This window comes from Rhipicephalus microplus, chromosome X (genome assembly GCF_043290135.1).
Source record: "Rhipicephalus microplus isolate Deutch F79 chromosome X, USDA_Rmic, whole genome shotgun sequence".
NCBI classification, from domain to species: Eukaryota; Metazoa; Arthropoda; class Arachnida; order Ixodida; family Ixodidae; genus Rhipicephalus; species Rhipicephalus microplus.
This window is the reverse complement of record NC_134710.1, coordinates 342,291,134-342,310,033: the sequence shown is the minus strand read 5'-3', so window position 1 is coordinate 342,310,033 and position 18,900 is coordinate 342,291,134. Positions and strand designations below refer to the sequence as shown.

Sequence of the window (18,900 nt, the reverse complement as noted above, 5' to 3'; positions counted from 1 at the left end):
CGGTCCGGGACTGAGCATCTGCCCTCCCTCCAAATCTGGTCAGATTATTCTACACTGCGGGTGGGGGGGGGGGGGGGGCAGAAGGGGGGGGGGGGCTGGCGCATGCACGGCATTTTACGGTAGCAGGGCACTGCTGGTTCTAGTGTAGTTTTAATGACAAAAAAAAAAAGAAAGAACGCGGTTAGGCCACGGCAGTGGCAGCATATGATTGCTGATAACTTCGTTCGTATAAGGAGCACTGAAGGCATGAAAAAGAAAAAAAAAAGGATGTTGAAATAAATTTTTCTTAATAAGAAATGTTGCAAATAGAGGCATTTCACAGTGGCAGGCTGTGTGTTTTAAAAACAGTGAAAAATGCACCCCACACCTACTTTTTATCAGCCAAGGAAATCTGTTACAAGTTGCTGAAGTTGGGGACAAAATGGATGCTCACACTAGGGGGTGGGGGGAGATGGTAGGAGGGGCAACGATTGCCTTTTGACAATCACTCCTCTCTCGTAATTTGGCCACCTTACCTGCATTTGCTTATAATGTCTTGGGGTAGCACGTTACTTCTTTCTCTTTTAACTTGAAGAGGCCACCAGAATATCAAGGCTAGAGACAGAATGATTTGTCTCATGAAATAGTCCACTTGGTGGCCAGCTGAAAGACATTTATATAAAAAACATTAACAAATCAGCTGCTCATTCACTGTTAAAGAGGCTAAGTGAGCTATACCTAGCAATGCATATGTTGAGGTTAACGAATATGCCTGTTCCTCCTTGCACTCATGCTTGTCACTGAGGCTCTTTGTAGAGTGTTGTAAGGATAAACTCACCTCTCTTTTTATTAAGCGTAGGCATGTGTGATTATCCTACCATTTCAAGTATTCAAACAAACAATAAAGTGTTTGAATTCTCTTCGACATGAATTTAACTTTTTTAAAATTTCGAAGTATTCTAAATCGGCAAATAAACATGTGTAAACTACATGCAACACTCCTGTGAAGGTGGTTTCACAGCAATAGAGAAGTGCTCTACTGTGAGTACATCTGTTCTTGAAAAATTTGCACTGCCGCAAAGCCCCACTTCAAGGTTAAGTGAACACATTACCCTCTCATTGGTTCATAATTTTTTAAAATTCAAAAGCTTGTTATACCTGCTTATATACACTGAGTTTGGTAAGTCTTAATATGTAACCTATTTTACAGGTTATCACTTGCATTCTACCAAAAGTCAAATCCTGCTACTAATTGAAGTTGCTTACACTTCCCTTTGAACACAAAAGAGTGACATTTGAATATGCCTTGTGTAAGTTAAAAAAAACAATATGCAGGTAAATAGCTCATGACAAACATGCTCATTTTACTTCATAATACGTGACATACAATATTAGAATTCAATTCTAAGTTATTTGATCACATCACTATTCACTTCACATTCACTTTGAATTCACTGTAAACTTTAAGTTTACTATTCGCACATGCCTAATTAGGAAATGACATGCCATGTTAATCTAATTTATGTGGTACACTGCATTTGCTAGTGAACACTTGTACGTCTTTTGGCAAAAACAGACTTGCATTGAATTAATACATGGTTTAAAATTGTGTAGATTAATTTAGACTTGATTTGTCTTTTCTTTCTGTTTTGTAGACAAATAAATTATTTGTTTGAATCATGTTACGTTGTCCAATTCATATACATTGTGTCTTGTTTCCAGGGTTACAACAGCATTCTTGGCAAGTTGGGCAAGCGGGATCAAATTGTGGACATTCAGAATGCACTCAAAATGGCAGACACCAACCACGACAACAAACTGACCTTTGATGAAGTCCGCAAGACACTCAAAGCGTAAGCTATTACCTAATTGGCAAGTAGATAGGCTGGCAGTCTATTGTGCCTTTCAGTGGCACAAATCCCCTGAAATCCCAAGAGGGGTCCCATCTCGCACTGGAGGCCATCTTGTTTTCATATATGTGTTGTCTTTAATTATAGAAAAGTTACATCATGTTTTGGAATAAATTAAAGAAACAAATACCACTGTTGGGGTCGGGTCAGGGAAAACTGCACTGAGCAGTAAATAGTGTAAACTATCTTTGCATGATGGAATTTATTTATAAGCGTTGCTCCTAGGTAGACTTGAGCATATTTCTAGCTAATGTGTCATTTGGGTTATACCATGCAATAAAAATGCTAGCCCTGTTGTGGGATAATCTGTAAAGTTGCACATTTTTTTAACTTCAGCTTTATTCTTCGTGTTCAACTTTAAAATAGCATCCAACAATTTACATTTGAAAATTTTCTTGCAAATCTTTGTTGTGCTCCTTGGCAGTTTGTCTAATATGACACAATCATAACCCAGCAATTACATTTATGCTTCATTAGGAATGGCTTCCAACAAATCCTCGACGTAAATAATGCTACATGATTGGCGATTTTTTTGTACAGTAAAACCTCATTACTTTGAACTCGGTTGTTTCGAAATCCCACTTTATTCGAAATATTTCCTCAGTCCCGTATTTTGCAATGCAAGTCTGAGCGGATAATTTGAAGCGGCGGTTTTTATTAGAAAACTTTGAGTGTCATGTAAAAAATCCCGATTTCGCCGCAAATGCGCGGAAATGGCAGCCTTTAAAAGTAATGAAGCAATGCAATGTAGTGATACTAATAAGTGGCTGTTGAAGCATCCCAGTCCTGTGACTTCCACCTCAAAAAAAAAAAGAAAAAGACGGTCTCGTGGTCAACCAATAGGTGCACCTGCGGAAAACAAGATGTGCTTCACTGTAATACAGCGGTGACATGTGGGCGGCATATTACATGTTTCTCGCTACGTCAGTGCGTCATGATGTAACCATTCTTTCTGGAATTATAAGGAAATTCAATGAAAGACAGACAGGTGGAATTTGCGATGTATGCGAACCCGCGATTGCTGGTGGCTCCAGTAATTTGCGCACTTGCACCGCTGCCAGAGTTCTTGCCTGCAACGCCTACTTCGAAAACTAAGTCCGAAAGCTTCAATGATAATGTTTTCCAGCCAAAGCATATCGCGAATTCCGTCATTCTAGCCATCAATAAATTCTTTATTTTACCAGAAAGAATGGTGAGATAATAACGTGCTGACGCAGCGAGGGGCAGGCGACATGCTGCCCGCGTGTCACAACTGTGCTGTAGTGAAGCATGTCTTGTTTTTAGTAGCCACACGTTTCAGTTAATCACAAGAGCGTTATCTTTTTCTTTTATTTCTTTTCTGGTGGAAGCAGCGAGGCCCGCTGTTCCTTTGTGTTTACGGCAAAAATTAAGACCAGATATTGCAAGTAAACATAACCCTTGGCGGAGCCACAATCTAGCCGGCACAGCGAAGATCAGCCCTTTACTTCAAATAATTGCAAGTTTCTTGCCTCCAATTTTGCGTATCTTTGGCTAATTGAAAAACCCACTTCGAAGATTTTTTGCGGGCCCAGTGACATAATATTAGCGAGTTTTGACTGTATAACCATTTGTGGCATGTCAGAATTGTAACCCGTGTCATTTATGAAAGCTCGTGCTACACGGTGCTTCTTAAAATGATAAACAGCTGTCACTTTTGTACTTTGTACTGTCCTAAACTGTCAAGAAATTCACGTAGTATACTTGAAAAATGAATTATGAGAGGGGACAATTGTATAGGGTGGACCCCCCCCCCAGCCAGAACACCCTTGACATCCTCATGATTTACACCACTGGTGCCGTCATGAGGACAAAAAGATTAACATGAAGGAGCTTAAATACAAGCCACGGTATTTTCCAAATCTCAAGTGTCTTTTATCTCAGAACAAAAGAAAAAAGCTTTTATGGAAACGTGCTTTGATGACCTTGCTCTCCTAGTGCTTGAGCCAATATCATATGGGGATGTGCTGTAGTAAATATGGCAACGCAAACAGGCCTTTTTGTAATGGGCAGTTTGTTATGAAATATTTGTAGATGGAGATAATGGCAGCTTGGAAACAGGCACTAATAACTCTGCTGAGTGGCTGCATCAGTCAGTTATCTGCAAACGTCTGGGGCTGATGGAAGTGTCCTATTTTGAAGCTTATCTATAAAAAATCATTATTAATTAGACATCATAACATTTATTTATTTACTTATTAAATCAAAGCATGCTCTCTCTGTCACTGTGTCTATTGTCAATTCAGTGAAAGATGGGGCACATATAGAAAGTGCTTGACCTGTGAGAAGGCTGAATATCTGGTATTGATCCTTAAAAAAAAAAAGACAGGAAAAGATTAAAAGGTATATGTTGATGTAATCACAGGTGCATGTCTCTTAGCCTGTTCTTAGCCATGAAACTGAATATATCTTCATCGCTGGGTTCGTATGCAGGCAAAACTTCAGTGATATGGAGATCGAGATGCTGTTCTCTAAATATGATGTGGACGGCAACCGTGAGCTGAATGAGCAAGAAACCAAGGAGATGATGGCACACCTTGAGGGACAGAAGGTTCTGCTTGATGAAGAGATCCAGCGTGAAAAGACCTCTGGCAATGACAATGCTAGTGGTGGAGGTGGTGGTGGCAGCGGCGGCGGTGGGGATGGAGGCATCTCTTCTGAGGAGCTAACCATGTAAGTAATGAGTATTCTGCATTCTGCTTGTTCTCCATAGTAGTAGCATAGCTTCAGTAGTAGCAGTAGCAGTAGCAGTAGTAGTAGTAGTAGTAGTATGGTCAAACATCGTTATAATGTATACTTATGTAACAAATCATCAGCTATAATGAAGTAAACAAAGAATAGCCTTGCCATTGATACAGTGGTATGAATATGTTTATATCAAGTTTTTATATATAACAAAGCCTCTTTCATATCATAGCCAACTTCTTTGTAGTTTGGTGATTTCAATAGAAGCAGAAAGCCTTCTGCCCCAAGAAACTTCCGGTCATTTCATTTATCCTTCTGTAACACGGAAGCGGAAACTCTACTTTTAAGCTGTCTCAGAGTAAGGAAAGTGTGAAATTTTTGGATGAAAAAAGATGCATAAAGTGCAAGAGCACCTGTTGTGGTAAAGTATCTCTTAAAATTAAATACAGTTGAGCCCCTTTATAAGAGACATACATCGGGAAACACTTTTAGTCTTTTATATAAGGCGTCTCTTATAAATAGGGTAAAATGTTTGCATTTTCTTATAAACCGCAATTTCAAAGTAGGTACACTAGTGTCGGTTATACCCAGCAGTCTCTTATATTAGTGCTACTTATACCCAATTGTCTCTTATAAAGAGGTTAAGTTGTTATTTCTTTGAGATATTTGGCTAAATACAAAAAAGAAAGTTTTGACAGTCTGCATGCTACTCGCCAAGGCTTTTCTTTAGTGGCAATGCTCCAATGTTTTGTTGGTGTACAAAACCGGATACCATCCAGGGCATGTGTTTGTAAACACTGAAAATGACCGTGATGAGTTTTCACTGTAGTGACATCAGTAATTGATGAACACAGATACTATAGTCTCTGCTGCTTTTTGGGGAGTCCAGCTCAGTTCTCAAGGGGGAAAAAATTAGACATAGGCATATGAAAGTGGGAAGGCTGTCACTAAAGAAGGCCCATGGCTGCAACTTGTTAGCAAACAAGGTATTAAGAACTTAGAAATCAGCTTAAATTGTCAAGGAACTTAATAAGATACTTGAAGCCAGTGCTGTATTGCCTACCAGGGATGAGAAAATGAGAAAGTGTGACCTCAAGTTCACAGAAAGTCCCGAGTTTCGAAACAATGTGGAAGAAGGCACCCTTTCAGTTGAGCATATCATTTCTGCCCCACTCCATGCCCAATAAGATGGGGATGTTGCCAAACTCTTGGTGCGGTTAGTCATTTATAGTTTTCCAACAGAAAAAGTGGAAGGCAGCAGGCAACAAAACTTTCATGATTTTATAGTGGAAACATCAACTCTCTCATGGCCATGGAGAATGTGCACAGTAAAGGAAGTGAAATCACAGATAGAAAGATGTGAAGAAATGTAGTAGGTTAAATTTTTTTTCTTGTTTTAACTCAAACAGTTGCTTTTGCATAGTTGGCCTATCAGTTAAGAAAAAAATGAATTCTGAAAAGGTACTGTGAAGAGGGTAGGTAATGCGTGCAGCCACCCTCCTGGTCTTGTGCATTGACATCGCTATCCACGTTTCATTTCCTCTGCCTCATTTGTGTTTGCGTGCTTTTGCTATCTGTTCATGATGCAGTCTGTGATTTTTTTATGTATTATTATTTTGTTTTCTGGAACTGTGCTAAGTGTGCTCAGTTTGACTTTAAGGAAATCAGTTTTTTTTAGTGTTTTACAACACACTATTGGGACGTTAAACCCCACATATCAATCAATCATTTACAACACACTCGGTGTATATCAAGTTTTTGAAAGAAAAGACAATGTGAGACATATAATTTAAAAATTAATTCACACATCTGTGTGCCAGTCTTTTCTTTCTCCTTTTTATTCATAACTCAGTTTTACAAAACAAAGGCCCAAATTCTTTTGTGAGAGTGCTAACTACAATATAATAACTGAAACAGAGTGCATATCATGTTTTGTAAAAAGTTGTAGCATTAAAGGGGTCCTCCAACACTATTTAACACCCAATTTTTTATTCGTTGGTTATATAAACTGATGTATAGACACACTAATGCAGCAAGAATGGCAGTGAGAACGGCATGCAGTCCTAAGTTTTTCAATTTAGAAAATTCAAAATTAAAAAAAAAAGCTTACTCTCAACTTTATTTTTGTGTGGTCAGCTGACCACATTTCACTCACCCGATGATGTCGGATGACTCCCTCAATGAAATGAGCTGGGAGGGGGCACCTAGAGGAAGCTCGCACACCATTGCTGCTTGTTCTTGCCAATGTAATGTTGACCTCGTTAACCTCATTGCCCCAGTGACAAACTTGGTGCCTGACGCTTGACTTGCCAGGACATGAGTGGGGGCTACTGCTTCGAAGTGAGGCATTTTATGCTGTTCTTTACAACAATCTGAGTTGCTCCCTTTTCTTATTTTGAGAAATGAACTTGTGGAACGGCTAGGGCGGTGAAATACTACTGTTGGCCCTTCGCACGTTGTTCGATGAGCCACTCGACAAACAACAATGGTGCACTGCACCCCTTCAACAGCACACGTGTGGAAAGAGACAGCTCGCCAACTCCCAAAAGCAAGAAAGGGGAAGAAAGAGAGAGGTCTTTCGTATGGATGTCCGATCCATGCAAGTGAAAAATTCAGTGGCGAAATGGTAACCAGCATCTCTGTGGTGCTTTGTAGTCGCAGTGTTCTTTGTGGTGAGGCTGCGTCTGTTTGTGGTGTGATGAGAAAGCACAGAAAAGAAAAATCAAACTGATTAGTAACCTCAGTTTTGATCCTACGCCACGATCACTTCTAACGTTACATTTATCCACTCATATGGCGGCAATCATCCAGCGTCATTACCGACCGTAAAGTTCTGGCGAGCGCCACTATGTGCTGATGCGGTTGGGAGCGATGTAGTCACTTTATTACGTGATTAAAATATTAAGTCATTTGATATCGACTCTTATACTTATGCTAAAATTATCCCCAGCTATTGGTCTATGCAAACGACAAATAAAAATTAGATGGCACAAAAGTGTTGGAAGGCCCCTTTGATATAGGTGTAGGTTTCTGATTGATCACCGCTAAAATTAAATAGCTTTCACAATTTCCTCTGGCCATAACATTGTATTGCCTTGCTCTACGTTTCTTTTTTCAGCCTAAATTATAGATATAAAAATCCACTGATCTTGATGCGTTCTTTGTACTGGATAGCTTGCAGGTTCTTTAAAAAAAATCTAGTTTTAATCAAAGAAAGAGTATCATCCTGTGCAGCTTTTTCTCGTTTTTTTACCCGTGCTGTGGAGTCATTGCTCTCACAGTTATTCTTGGAAGTGTTTACATCAAAGTTAAGAAGGCGTCTCTTGTGCTACTAAATATAGTGTGGTCAACTAAAGCGCTGAAAATTGAGGGTTTATTTAGGCGCTTTCTAGGGTGCTAACTAGTGTACTAGCCCACAAGCTTTGCTTAGTATGCTCATGCAAAAGTTCAACTTAGATGGGTCTTCTCTTCTGCATGGGACAATCATTTCAAAATCACCTGCTAGATAGCTTTATAGGCATACATGAGTTCCTTAAGCTGCTATGTGCGTGGCGCCAAACTTGCAAGCTTAGACAGGAAAAGACAGGATTTTACTGGTTATTAGTGTGTGTGCTCCTCAAAGCTAACACACTAATAACATCAATAAAGGGTGACAAGTGCACCTGTGACTCAAGAGGCAATAATTGAGCTTTGTGGTACTGTTATGTAGTGGTTACAAACAAGTACTAAGAAGCAAGAACAAGAAAAAAGTTCAATAGAACTGCCAGGACAAAGAAAACGAGGGCCTAAAAATTAAAGGAGAATAGGTGTAAAGGAGTGACAGCTTTGGCTCTGCACACATACACACAGAAAGTTTGAAAGCAATGTACAGGTTCTTTGTGCATTGTTTCAAACGTATTGTGCAACCCTTATTACATATGAAACACTGCAGAGTCTTACTACATGTAGGTAACATCATGCTAGCTGTTACCATAAGCTGTTTTTATGAAATTGCCGTGTATTTGTTTGTGCGAAGACTCACAATGGCAGAGATGCTGTTTTTGAAGTCCTTCAAGCAGCGGATAATGGGGTGAAAGATCGGTAGCCTAGTGTATTTGTACGAGTGTTTCACATACAATCTCAATTACTTTGATGCCTGATGTACACCACTTATTGTACGCAGTCTGACCCGGCGTGTGGATCGCATGGAGCATTCCATTGGTAGCATTGTGTCCAAGATTGATGCTGTACTGGTCAAAATGGAAACGATGGAGAAAGCCAAAGCCAACCGGCGGGACAACATGAGCAAAATTCTTGACACCATTTCAGAGGTCAGATATTAGCCCCTTGACTTTCTTTATTAAGATAAATTCTTATACAGTTGAACCCCTTTATAACAGGCATGCTCCGGGCAGCAATTCTTGTCTTTGAGATGTCTCTTATAAAAAGGGTATCTCTTATGCATTTTCTTACCAACCTATATTTTACTGTAGGCACACTGGTGTCTCTTATGCCCATTTATCTCTTCTATCAGTGTCTCTTATAAAGGGGTTTGACATAGGAGATTATTGTAGTTTTTCATTTATTAGCAGCTGATAAAACTTAACCACTTTGCATTGCATCTGCTGGCGAGCGAATGGTATCAGCGTGAGAAGTCTCGACAGCCTCCTACTCCCACTTGATCAAGGGAATCATTATGCTAATAATTTTATTTATTACACACACTGCAGCTGTGTAAGGACTTTAAAAGCGATAGTATTGTCATCAGCTTTCGTGTGATATCATTGGCCACTAGTGTAAGTTTGCCTTTATCAGCGCATGCACAGCAGTTTATCTTTTTTGTCATCAGGGGCAGTACATGCTTGCAGTACACGCAGCATGTACTGCAAGCCACATGCTTAATTGTGCGCAGTTTGTTTGAAAATCTTATGCAAGAAAACAGCACGACAATAAAAATCGGTGTAGCAGGCTTGGTGCGTGGAATGTGGGATTCCGCAGTCAATTTAGGGTCAGTGGTAAGGCTGTGTGGGAGTGGCAGTAACAAGGTGCTGTGTTGCAGCCAGGCTCTAATTATTTTGCCAGTTGTCACTCCTTAGGGTTGATTTTTCATAGCTTCAAAGTGGCCAAAAAAAAGTTTCTCTTTTTACAATGATTGTAAAGTGACAAAAAACTCACAGGGTCTATTATTCATTTCCCTAAGACGACTCGAAGGTGAAGGCCATGTGGTGTTGCTTTTTTACTGTGCACTTTAGATCATGTGAACACGGCAGTGATGAAGTGCACTTCATTGAACACATAGCCCGTGCAGTCGTATAATATTGCCACAAAGATTGGAGTGAATGCACAGCTGGTGCAGATCTCTGCACTTTTTAAGGATTGTTTTAGACTCGTGATTGCCACTTTTTTGTTATTTCTTTAGTCATGGAAATGCCACTAAGACTAAGTGTGCACGCAACTTGTGTGACTCGAGCTATGCTTGAAAGGTCACCTGAATTATTGGCGATGACTCTTCGCCCTTCTTATGAGCTGTCTAAGGCTGTCACGTAAAAATATTTGCAAGCAATAAAAATAAAAATGAGAAGGCAATCTATAATAAACATAAAATGTATATTGAGTGGAATAAGTGTGTTTTACACGCCTAGAAAAATGTGTGCACCAGATTGGTGCCACATTTCGACCAGTCAGTCACCTGACACATTTACAAAGTTGCCACACCTGACACATTTACAAAGTTGCTCCTCAATCAAATTCACATTTCGAACTAGCTAGTTTTTTCAGTGACTGGCATTCAATAAATCTCACTTGTATTTGACATTTGGCCAGTAGTTCAAATAAAAAAAGAATATCTACTTGACTCATCCTCAGCAGCGAAACCAGTGGGCTCTGTTTTAGTGCAATCACTGTGTATGTGACTGTATGCAAAAAAATTCTATTGCTGTGTGCCTGTCAGAGAAACTAAACGAGAAATATCCATTAATCTTTCATCTTATCATTGCCAAGTGGCAAGCAATTTTCCCAATTTCTAAAAAAAAAAAAACTAGGGGTGTGCAAATATTCAGAAGTTTTGAATATTTGGTGATTATTGCATTTGTAATATTCGTATTCAATTTGATAACCACATATTAAAAAATTCCGAATATGTATTCGAATTAGCTCGAGTATTTCTCGAATACTTGATCTTCACGAATATTCGTTCGCATATGTCACTGTGAAGAACTTACGATCTTGCGCATTTGCCATAAGAGCCTCTGTAAATTATGCAGTGATTACAATGACTTCGGCGCAAGTGCGGGGATGCTTGCGTGGAAATACGTGGAAGTGTGATGACGGCTACCAAGGAATGTAGCGGCAAGTCATCTCAACAAACCTACCAATGATAAACATCTCAATCAATCAAAATCATGTACTGCCTGCACGGCAGTGCGTGTTGCTTGGTGGTCTAGCGTTGTTACGGTTAAAGTAAGCATACCGAACTCGCTGTCTGCGGTTGTGCCCTTGTGTGTGGGACTGCATGTGCGTATCGCTCGTGGAAATGAAGGCAACTCGCGGCAGCCGCATTGGCTTGACAAAATAGTGTTCACATCTTGGCGCGGTCCCGTGCTGAGCGAGCATGAAGAAAAAAATCTCTACACAAGGGAAAATGTATGCGTATACGTTACAGGGCGCGGCGCTGCTGGAATGAGCTTAGTAGGCGATGGACTGCATGCAACTAGCTAGGGGCGCGCTTAGATTGTCGTATGATGGTAAGGGGTTTTATGTATAGCCACGCGAGTTTTCCCTAGTGGATCACCGTAGAAACGTACGTGCACATGTCAAGCCTGACGAGTCATTCGTCAGCTGTGCCACTACTTCAGCATGTATAATCTCTTCATAGCTCCGAAATGATTTTGGGATAGTGGATATGGTCATGCGAATGAGCTTAATTGTTTTTCCGCGCAATGGCAAACATAGAAAAGGCCATGCACTTTCGGTAACGCTACAATGGCATCATCACATATAGTTTTTCGTTGCTAACAGTGGCGCACCTAACGTTTCGGACAGATTACTCCATAGTTCCACTGCGTTCCCGACAGCACCGAAAACGGTGTAACTTTCCGTTACACCGTTGCTACCATCTCGCTCTTTTGCCAACTTCAGTTTACTACTGCCGTCTCCAGCCAGTGCGCCAAAAGGGGTCGCGATGTGGCAAAACAGTGCCTTCTTCGCTGGGAGTTGTGGCTCCATCAACAAAAAGGCGTATTTGGGGCGTCTATCACACATCAGTAATCATCCATCTCGCTCGCTTACCTTGCGTCATCGCTGCGTGCCAAGTACAACTCAGTCACGATCGTGCATCTATATGACTGCAACACAGCGTTCTTGATCAGAAAATGGTGAACAGAGTTCTCGAGGAAGGCAACGGAAGCAAACGAGATAACCAGTGTTGCTGTGTAGTTGAAAAACGCTCTAAGTACTCTTATTTTCTTTGGTGGCTTGACCGGTGAGAATAGGGGAGAAAATTTGAAAGAAAACTATAAAATCGGGGTCTCTCGAGCCAAAACTGATAGTGTGGGAACCTGGATGAATTGTGACTACCTAGGCTGCTTTAATAATCACTTAAATTTAAGTATACTATACTGCTGTTAACTTTTAACACAATCAAACCAGTGGCCTCATGCTTACTGATCATCATTGCAGGTACAAAAGCTTTTCTTTTTGTTTTGTTATAAAGTCCTTCCACATAAAAAAACGATTCAAAAGGTTCATTCAACATGTAGATTGAAACCAAGACATCACAGTCACAAGCTCAAATATTGCAGTCTTATGCTTTCTGGGAAGTACAGATGGTGACATTTTAAATTTTTGTGCACAATAACAGACTATAATAACAATTGTACTGTTTACAACCTAAATATATACTTGAGTAAAAGATTACTGGTGAAAAACATTGCACCTCTTCATTATTCAATATTCGGTTCATATTCGAAGCAATGTATTCAATTCGTATTCGAAAATTTTGATATATTCACACACCCCTAAAAAAACAAAATGTGCTAGCGGAGTAGCACAATCTGTATACAAGCGCTTGCTGCGGACAGCTTCACTTGCTTTCTTCTGGGCAAGAAACAAACAAGTGTCAGGAGATCACCCTTTTAGAAATTAGAAAGCAGATATAGTACATCAGATTTTGTAAACAAATCTAATGGAAATGCCTTGTGAAACAAAACCAATCTAGTATGGTCGAAAGATTTGTTCTTTTGGCAGTCCATAGAATTTTCAAAACTCTATGCCAACACCAGTGCTCAAAACAACATTGATTTTTCTTTTTAATATTTCTGCAGGTTCCAATATGCATTTGTATGATTATGACAATAAAAACCACAGTTGTTTTTTATTCTATTTTCCGATTCTGACAACCAGATTTCTCATACTATTTTTAGCTGAATTTCTTTTTTCTTGTTTTTTAGACCTGTCATGTTTGTCTAATCTGGGTATTAAAGGGGCTCTTCAACACTTTTTGACCATGGTCAGAAAACACTGCCGATCGATGGTAGAGGTTCCCGACATTGCCCGAGCAAAATATTATAGCGCAGCATGCGGCCTGGAATTCACAATAAATTATCAAAGTCAGCTAATAATAGCTTTCTTTTCTCTCAAGAAATCACGCAATTAAGCCCAGTAAGCCCATCTATCAGCCATTGGCTGATTTGAACATGATGCGCTCGGTTGTTACAGAGGTCGCCGCGAGAGGCCGTCACTTGTCCAAACGCGCATGCGCGATCACACCGAAAAAGCTGTGTATTCGAAGAAAAAAAAAAGAGAAAAAATGCTTAAGGTCATGAGGTGCAAGTGACGTTTTTTGTTTGGCCCTCCCATCCCTCCCTGCTCAACTTTAGCACTTTCGTCGGGACGAAAGAAGAGAGAATGTGATTGCAGCGTGTGACAAATCTTTGCAACTCCGCTCATACTGAACAGATTCTTAAAATTTTTGCGGCGTTTAATTTGTGAGGTAAAACGCTTCTCCAGTGAACTAATTCTATAGTTACTCAGAAAAGTGTTTCAGGGCGCCTTTATAAAAAGTAATGTTCTACAAGTGCTACAAGCTTCGTTGCTTATCTGAATCCTGTTGTCATAACTTTTGGGTATCATGATAAGACCTTTTGATTAACTGTTCCATTTCCTACCAGACATTATTGCATGAATGCATTATAAGATCATTTAAAAAGAAGGCTAATAGTTGAACATGTGTTGCTGCACATGGTATCAATAGTTTGTGCTTTTACCTCCACACTCTTGTTCTGGTGACATGGATTACATAAGCCCTTGCCTATTCCACTTAGCATGCCATTGCCCACCATGTGTGTGAAGCAGTGGTGGGAGTGCCTTCCAAAAATTTTGGAGCAGCCATTGGAACTGGCAAAATCTCCATTTGGAGCAGCTACCTCAGTGTTTGGAGCATGCACAAGCCCAAATGGAAAGAAAATTTAGCTCTAATTTAGTTTAATATTCTTTCAGTTTACATAATCATTCATACAGAAGCAGCAAGGCCACAAGAGAGGGAGGCACGAAGCCAGTCTCATACATTGACATAATAGAGAGGGGGGCACAAATTTAATTCCATACATTGACATAATTTGCAGGAGGGCGCTGCGACAAACCTTCGGCCAACCCTGAAGGGGAACCTTGTGCAGGCCTATGTCTCCGCCCCCCACACGTGCATTCAAAGCTTGTTAAAGTAAAACCTCGTGAATACGTACATACACATTGAGAACGCGGCTAACTGGGCACTAAGCGTATGCAATAATCACTAAATACCAATTCTCTACGAGCACCATCGCCACTAAAGAAGGAAGAAATACTGTGCCAGAGCAAATATTACCTAAAGTGCTCACCACAAAGTCATTTATGTTAGCCAATTTTCAGAAATAATTGGCATTTTCACACGGCCGCCCAATGGCATGCTGTGGCAACATCAAGGAGCATTTCAAAATTACTGCAGAGTCCAGGATTAGCAGCGAAAAAGTTTTTTGAGATGCATTACGGTCGCAGGTAGTCGATCATCTACTGGTTGACTGCATGCAGCGCTTTGCCAACTCGGAGTACCCACCGCACCAAGCAGCTTGCGTGCACTCCGCTTCATTACGTGCGCTGATACGGTGAGAAGCCTGTTGCGTCAACAAACGATGCGAACTTTCTGCAAGTGATGCTCTAGTGGTCCTGGCAGTGGACGAAGGCGTGTTTGGGCTGTTGCCTCATGAAAGTGTGGGCTATGCTTGCTGTCTCGGCGCCCAAGATATACAATGCTCAACTCCACAGTGCTGAACTCCACAACAACGAGTTGCTTTCGTTTCTGCAAAGCGGTGCACACTTAACACGGTCTTGCAAAACGATTGAGGCAGCAGTGATCGGTGCCTCAGTGCTCACAGGTAGTTGCCAGCTAATATAAGCATGCACGAGGCTTAATGCAGTGCTACGCCACACACGTAGGCTTTTAATCGGCAATAAGTTATACTGACGGGCCTTTCGGTAGTCGCCACATCACCTTCGTTTTCTGTCAATGGATGCCAGAAAAGACACCGCTGCAATTGCGTAGAAGGTGGAATAGTTGATCGGCCGGTTTCGTGCTTTTGTAGCAGTGCAACTCTACACAAATGCAGCAGCGCACGTGTACAAGATGGCGACCATCACGTAATATCCGCTCACGATGCGGGCTGTCAACATGACTTTCGGTTCCAAAACCAGCTGTGGCATAGTATGGCACAGTAACTTCTAGTTGGTGCAGGTTGGCGCAATTGGTGCAGGTTTTCCACCAGTGGCCTTCCTTACGTAATGCCCCTAAGGATGTCAAATAAATGATGATGATGAACTTGTTATTCAGAATCATGTCCCTATATATAGTCATGCTTATACATGTCATTAGAATTAGAATGACATGTACCTATAACATGTCATTCTGATTATTCAAACCTCTGCAGTTCATATTTACACCAGACTGGGTTGTAGAAGTCACACCAGATATACAAGTAAATATAAGGGAGTAATCATTTGGAGTCATACTTCATAACAAGTAGCTGGGACTTTATTGTTTGCCATTGCAGAATGAGAGTTTGGATGAGAAAAGCAAGCGTCAGCAAATGGAGAAACTGGTTCGAGAGGAGCTTCAGCACTGGGATTCTGATGCCTCACTGCACACTCCACGGAGAGTAAGTGTTTCCTTCTTAGTACAAAGCAATTAGAGTATGGCAATATCATTATGTTATTATTAACCATGCAATTAAACCATTACTTTTAGTGGTCCATGTAGTATATACTACATTGTTTCAAATGTTACAGTAGAAATTCAATAATATTCCTAACATGTTGTCCAGGCTTTAATAATATTCAAACTAAAGAAAAAGCTACATAAACCATGTGGCTGATTACTGTTTAGATTGACCTGCCTGGGTAATCTAGTGGTTAAGGTTCTTGACTGCTGACCCGCAGGCCACGGGATGGAATCTCGGCTTTGGCGATCGCATTTTCGATAGAATCGAAAATGCTTGAGGCCCGCATACTTGGATTTAGGTGCACATTTTTGGATGCACATGCGTGATTATAGTAAAAAACAGTGAAGAACCCCAGGTGGGGAAAATTTCCGGAGCCTTATTTATGGTGTGTCTCATAATTATATCGGGGTTTCGGGATGTTAAACCACATCAATTATTGTTATTAGTAACTGTTCAGATATCCAAGTTATTATATTCTGCAAAGAAAAGAGATTATTTTATGTGCATATTGCCACTAAAATTTATATCAGCATGACTTGAAACATTAACAATAAATAAAGTCTAATCTGTAGACCACATTAATGCACTTACATACAGCAGATGTTTGATCACTCCTGAGCCTAAACTAAGTTAAGGTTACAGGGGAAACACAGTTCTAGTACACACTAATATTCCTTAGCTTTTTGTATTTGAATTTCTGCTGATAGTAAATACTGGAAAGACACTAATTGATTGATTGATATGTGGGGTTTAACGTCCCAAAACCACTATATGATTATGAGAGACGCCGTAGTGGAGGGCTCCGGAAATTTAGACCACCTGGGGTTCTTTAACGTGCACCCAAATCTGAGCACACGGGCCTACAACATTTCCGCCTCCATCGGAAATGCAGCTGGAAAGACACTAAGATGTCAATGTCAAGATATATGGCAAATGATAAACACTGAAAAGAAACTTGAAAGTTCTTAGTGTGTGAAAAACATAGAGTAAATATGACACAGGCAGCACAAGGAAAGAAATGCTACTCAGCATGTTTGCTGTAGCCCTTGCAAAAAGTTGACACAATGCTACAACTACATTTGAGCACAGACAGATGTGTTCTAGGTAGCAGGTCTTCGCAGGCCTCCTGAGTTGTTGGCTTGAGTGTCTAGCTCATGATAACCACAAACTCTTCAAATAGAGTCTGGCAGTAGATTCCTAGGCATTATTTGCACTAATCTCTCCAGATTTTACTGTGCTCGCTGATTGAAACGCGACACCAAGACTTTCATTATTATAATTGACATGAGCTTGAGATCACCATGTCATGTCACTAGGAAACCGGCCATTCAAAATAATGCTTGCTCTCGTGCAAATGATTGGGGCAAAATTATGCAATATGACATGAGCTGAAAACAAACGGTGGAAACAAAATGACCTGTACTACTTAACCTTAACTTGTTGCATTTCAGTCTGTTAGGAATGATGCTAAAACATGTCTACAATAAATACTCCAGTTTTTTTATGCAGTCACTGAATTATTATAGATGCACATTGTGGGCTGCTACTGATATTACTGCTATCTCGAGGTATGTGACGCCTTGTACATACATGCTGCAGTTCATTCATCTATGTGCTCCCCATCATTTGCACTAACAAAGGAATTATGCATCTCCACAGTTAAGCGAGTCACATTCTTTGATGAATTAGGGCACCTGTGCTTGAGAAATTTTTTTCTTTCTCCTCCTGTCTCTTCCCTCTCCCTAATTCTTATACTATATTTGGACAACAAAAATAAATGCACCTGTGGGTAGTCAGTGCTGGTCCTTTCTAGTCTGTCTTGTCATTAATTTTTTATTGCACTGTTTTTTACTATGATCACACATGACTGAGCTCAATTTTATAGTCTTTGAGAAATTGCATGTATAATTAATTTATAGAGAAAGCACCTAATTTATATATCTATAGTTTGTCCATGGCTCACTTCCAAAAATGTGCACTAGGGATAATGGAGCTAGTTGTAGTATGAAATAAATATTGATAGATATGGTTATAGCAGTTATGTCAGAATAACTAAAAGAAAACTGATTTAAAGGGACCAACAAGTGCCCAGAACATGAAATGAGATGACTGCACGGATGGAAAGATTGTCCCTCATAGTGACTCAAACGAACCCTATCTTTTTCGTGAGAAGTGAACTTATATTTTTATTTCTTTATTGAAGGTCACGAAAATAGTCTGTGATGCCATCTGGTGGCAAAACTTTAATTGTCCGAGCTCCCCTGTCACGTCATCGTAAACTAGGGTATGCGGTCAATAATTATCTGTTAGTGTTCAAATATTGTTTCCTTTTTTACAGTAAAAGATATTAATCCATAAAAATGTACATCTAGACTTGTGTTAGTAGTGCGCAATAAAGTGGCGCTGCCTTTGCATCATGTAACGATCCCGTGCTCGTCAGTGCACCTTGAGCAATAACTTTTCTATGTGCTCATGAAACAGTGTACGCAGTTTACAGGTCACCAAAGTTTTGGAGTGACATGGTTTTTTTACCTACACTTTGTCTCAGAAATAACCCGCAGTGACATTTTAGGTGACTTGAGTTGGCTCGTGTGTCGAGAGAGTAACAACGACGGGACAAGCCATTCCTGATACAGGTGCATCAACCTTGGGTGCAGGTGCACGCAACGCGGTATAAATACAGGGAAGCTCTATAAAGCCACATTGTCTCATTGTAATGGCATTTTATTTTCAAAGTGTAGCTGTAAAGTTCATAATAAACGTGGTTCAGAATAGTTACAAGAACTGCTGCGAAAGCAGAACAATAACAGCATGCACGAGTCTCTTGAAGGGCTACAGGCATTGCTATGAATTCTCAGCGTTGCTGGACAAAAAAGCACATCTGTGTTCAGAGCCTTTCATATAAAAAAATACTGCTTATAAAATGACTATGTGCTTTTGGGAGTAACTACTGCAGCTGCGAACACTGCGAAAGGTAAGCTTTCGGTCGTGGTGAAAAAAACTTGGCTGAAAAAATCTGTTGTCGGTCCCTTTAAATTTCAAATGCAAGTTTTCTGGATATCTCACTGCAATGATATGAATGG

The 18,900-nt window shown here is 40.3% G+C and overlaps 1 protein-coding gene across 2 annotated transcripts in view; it reads left to right on the top strand.

The window, feature by feature from the left end:
• The window catches only part of LOC119162342 (polycystin-2), a 67,172-nt gene that overhangs the window by 33,657 nt on the left and 14,615 nt on the right, over positions 1-18,900 (top strand). For both annotated transcript variants that reach the window (XM_037414763.2, XM_075879798.1), the window contains exons 12-15: positions 1,702-1,832; positions 4,341-4,580; positions 8,755-8,902; positions 15,650-15,754. In XM_037414763.2, coding sequence (XP_037270660.1) covers positions 1,702-1,832; positions 4,341-4,580; positions 8,755-8,902; positions 15,650-15,754 — 624 coding nt within the window. The remainder of the gene's footprint in view (positions 1-1,701; positions 1,833-4,340; positions 4,581-8,754; positions 8,903-15,649; positions 15,755-18,900) is intronic.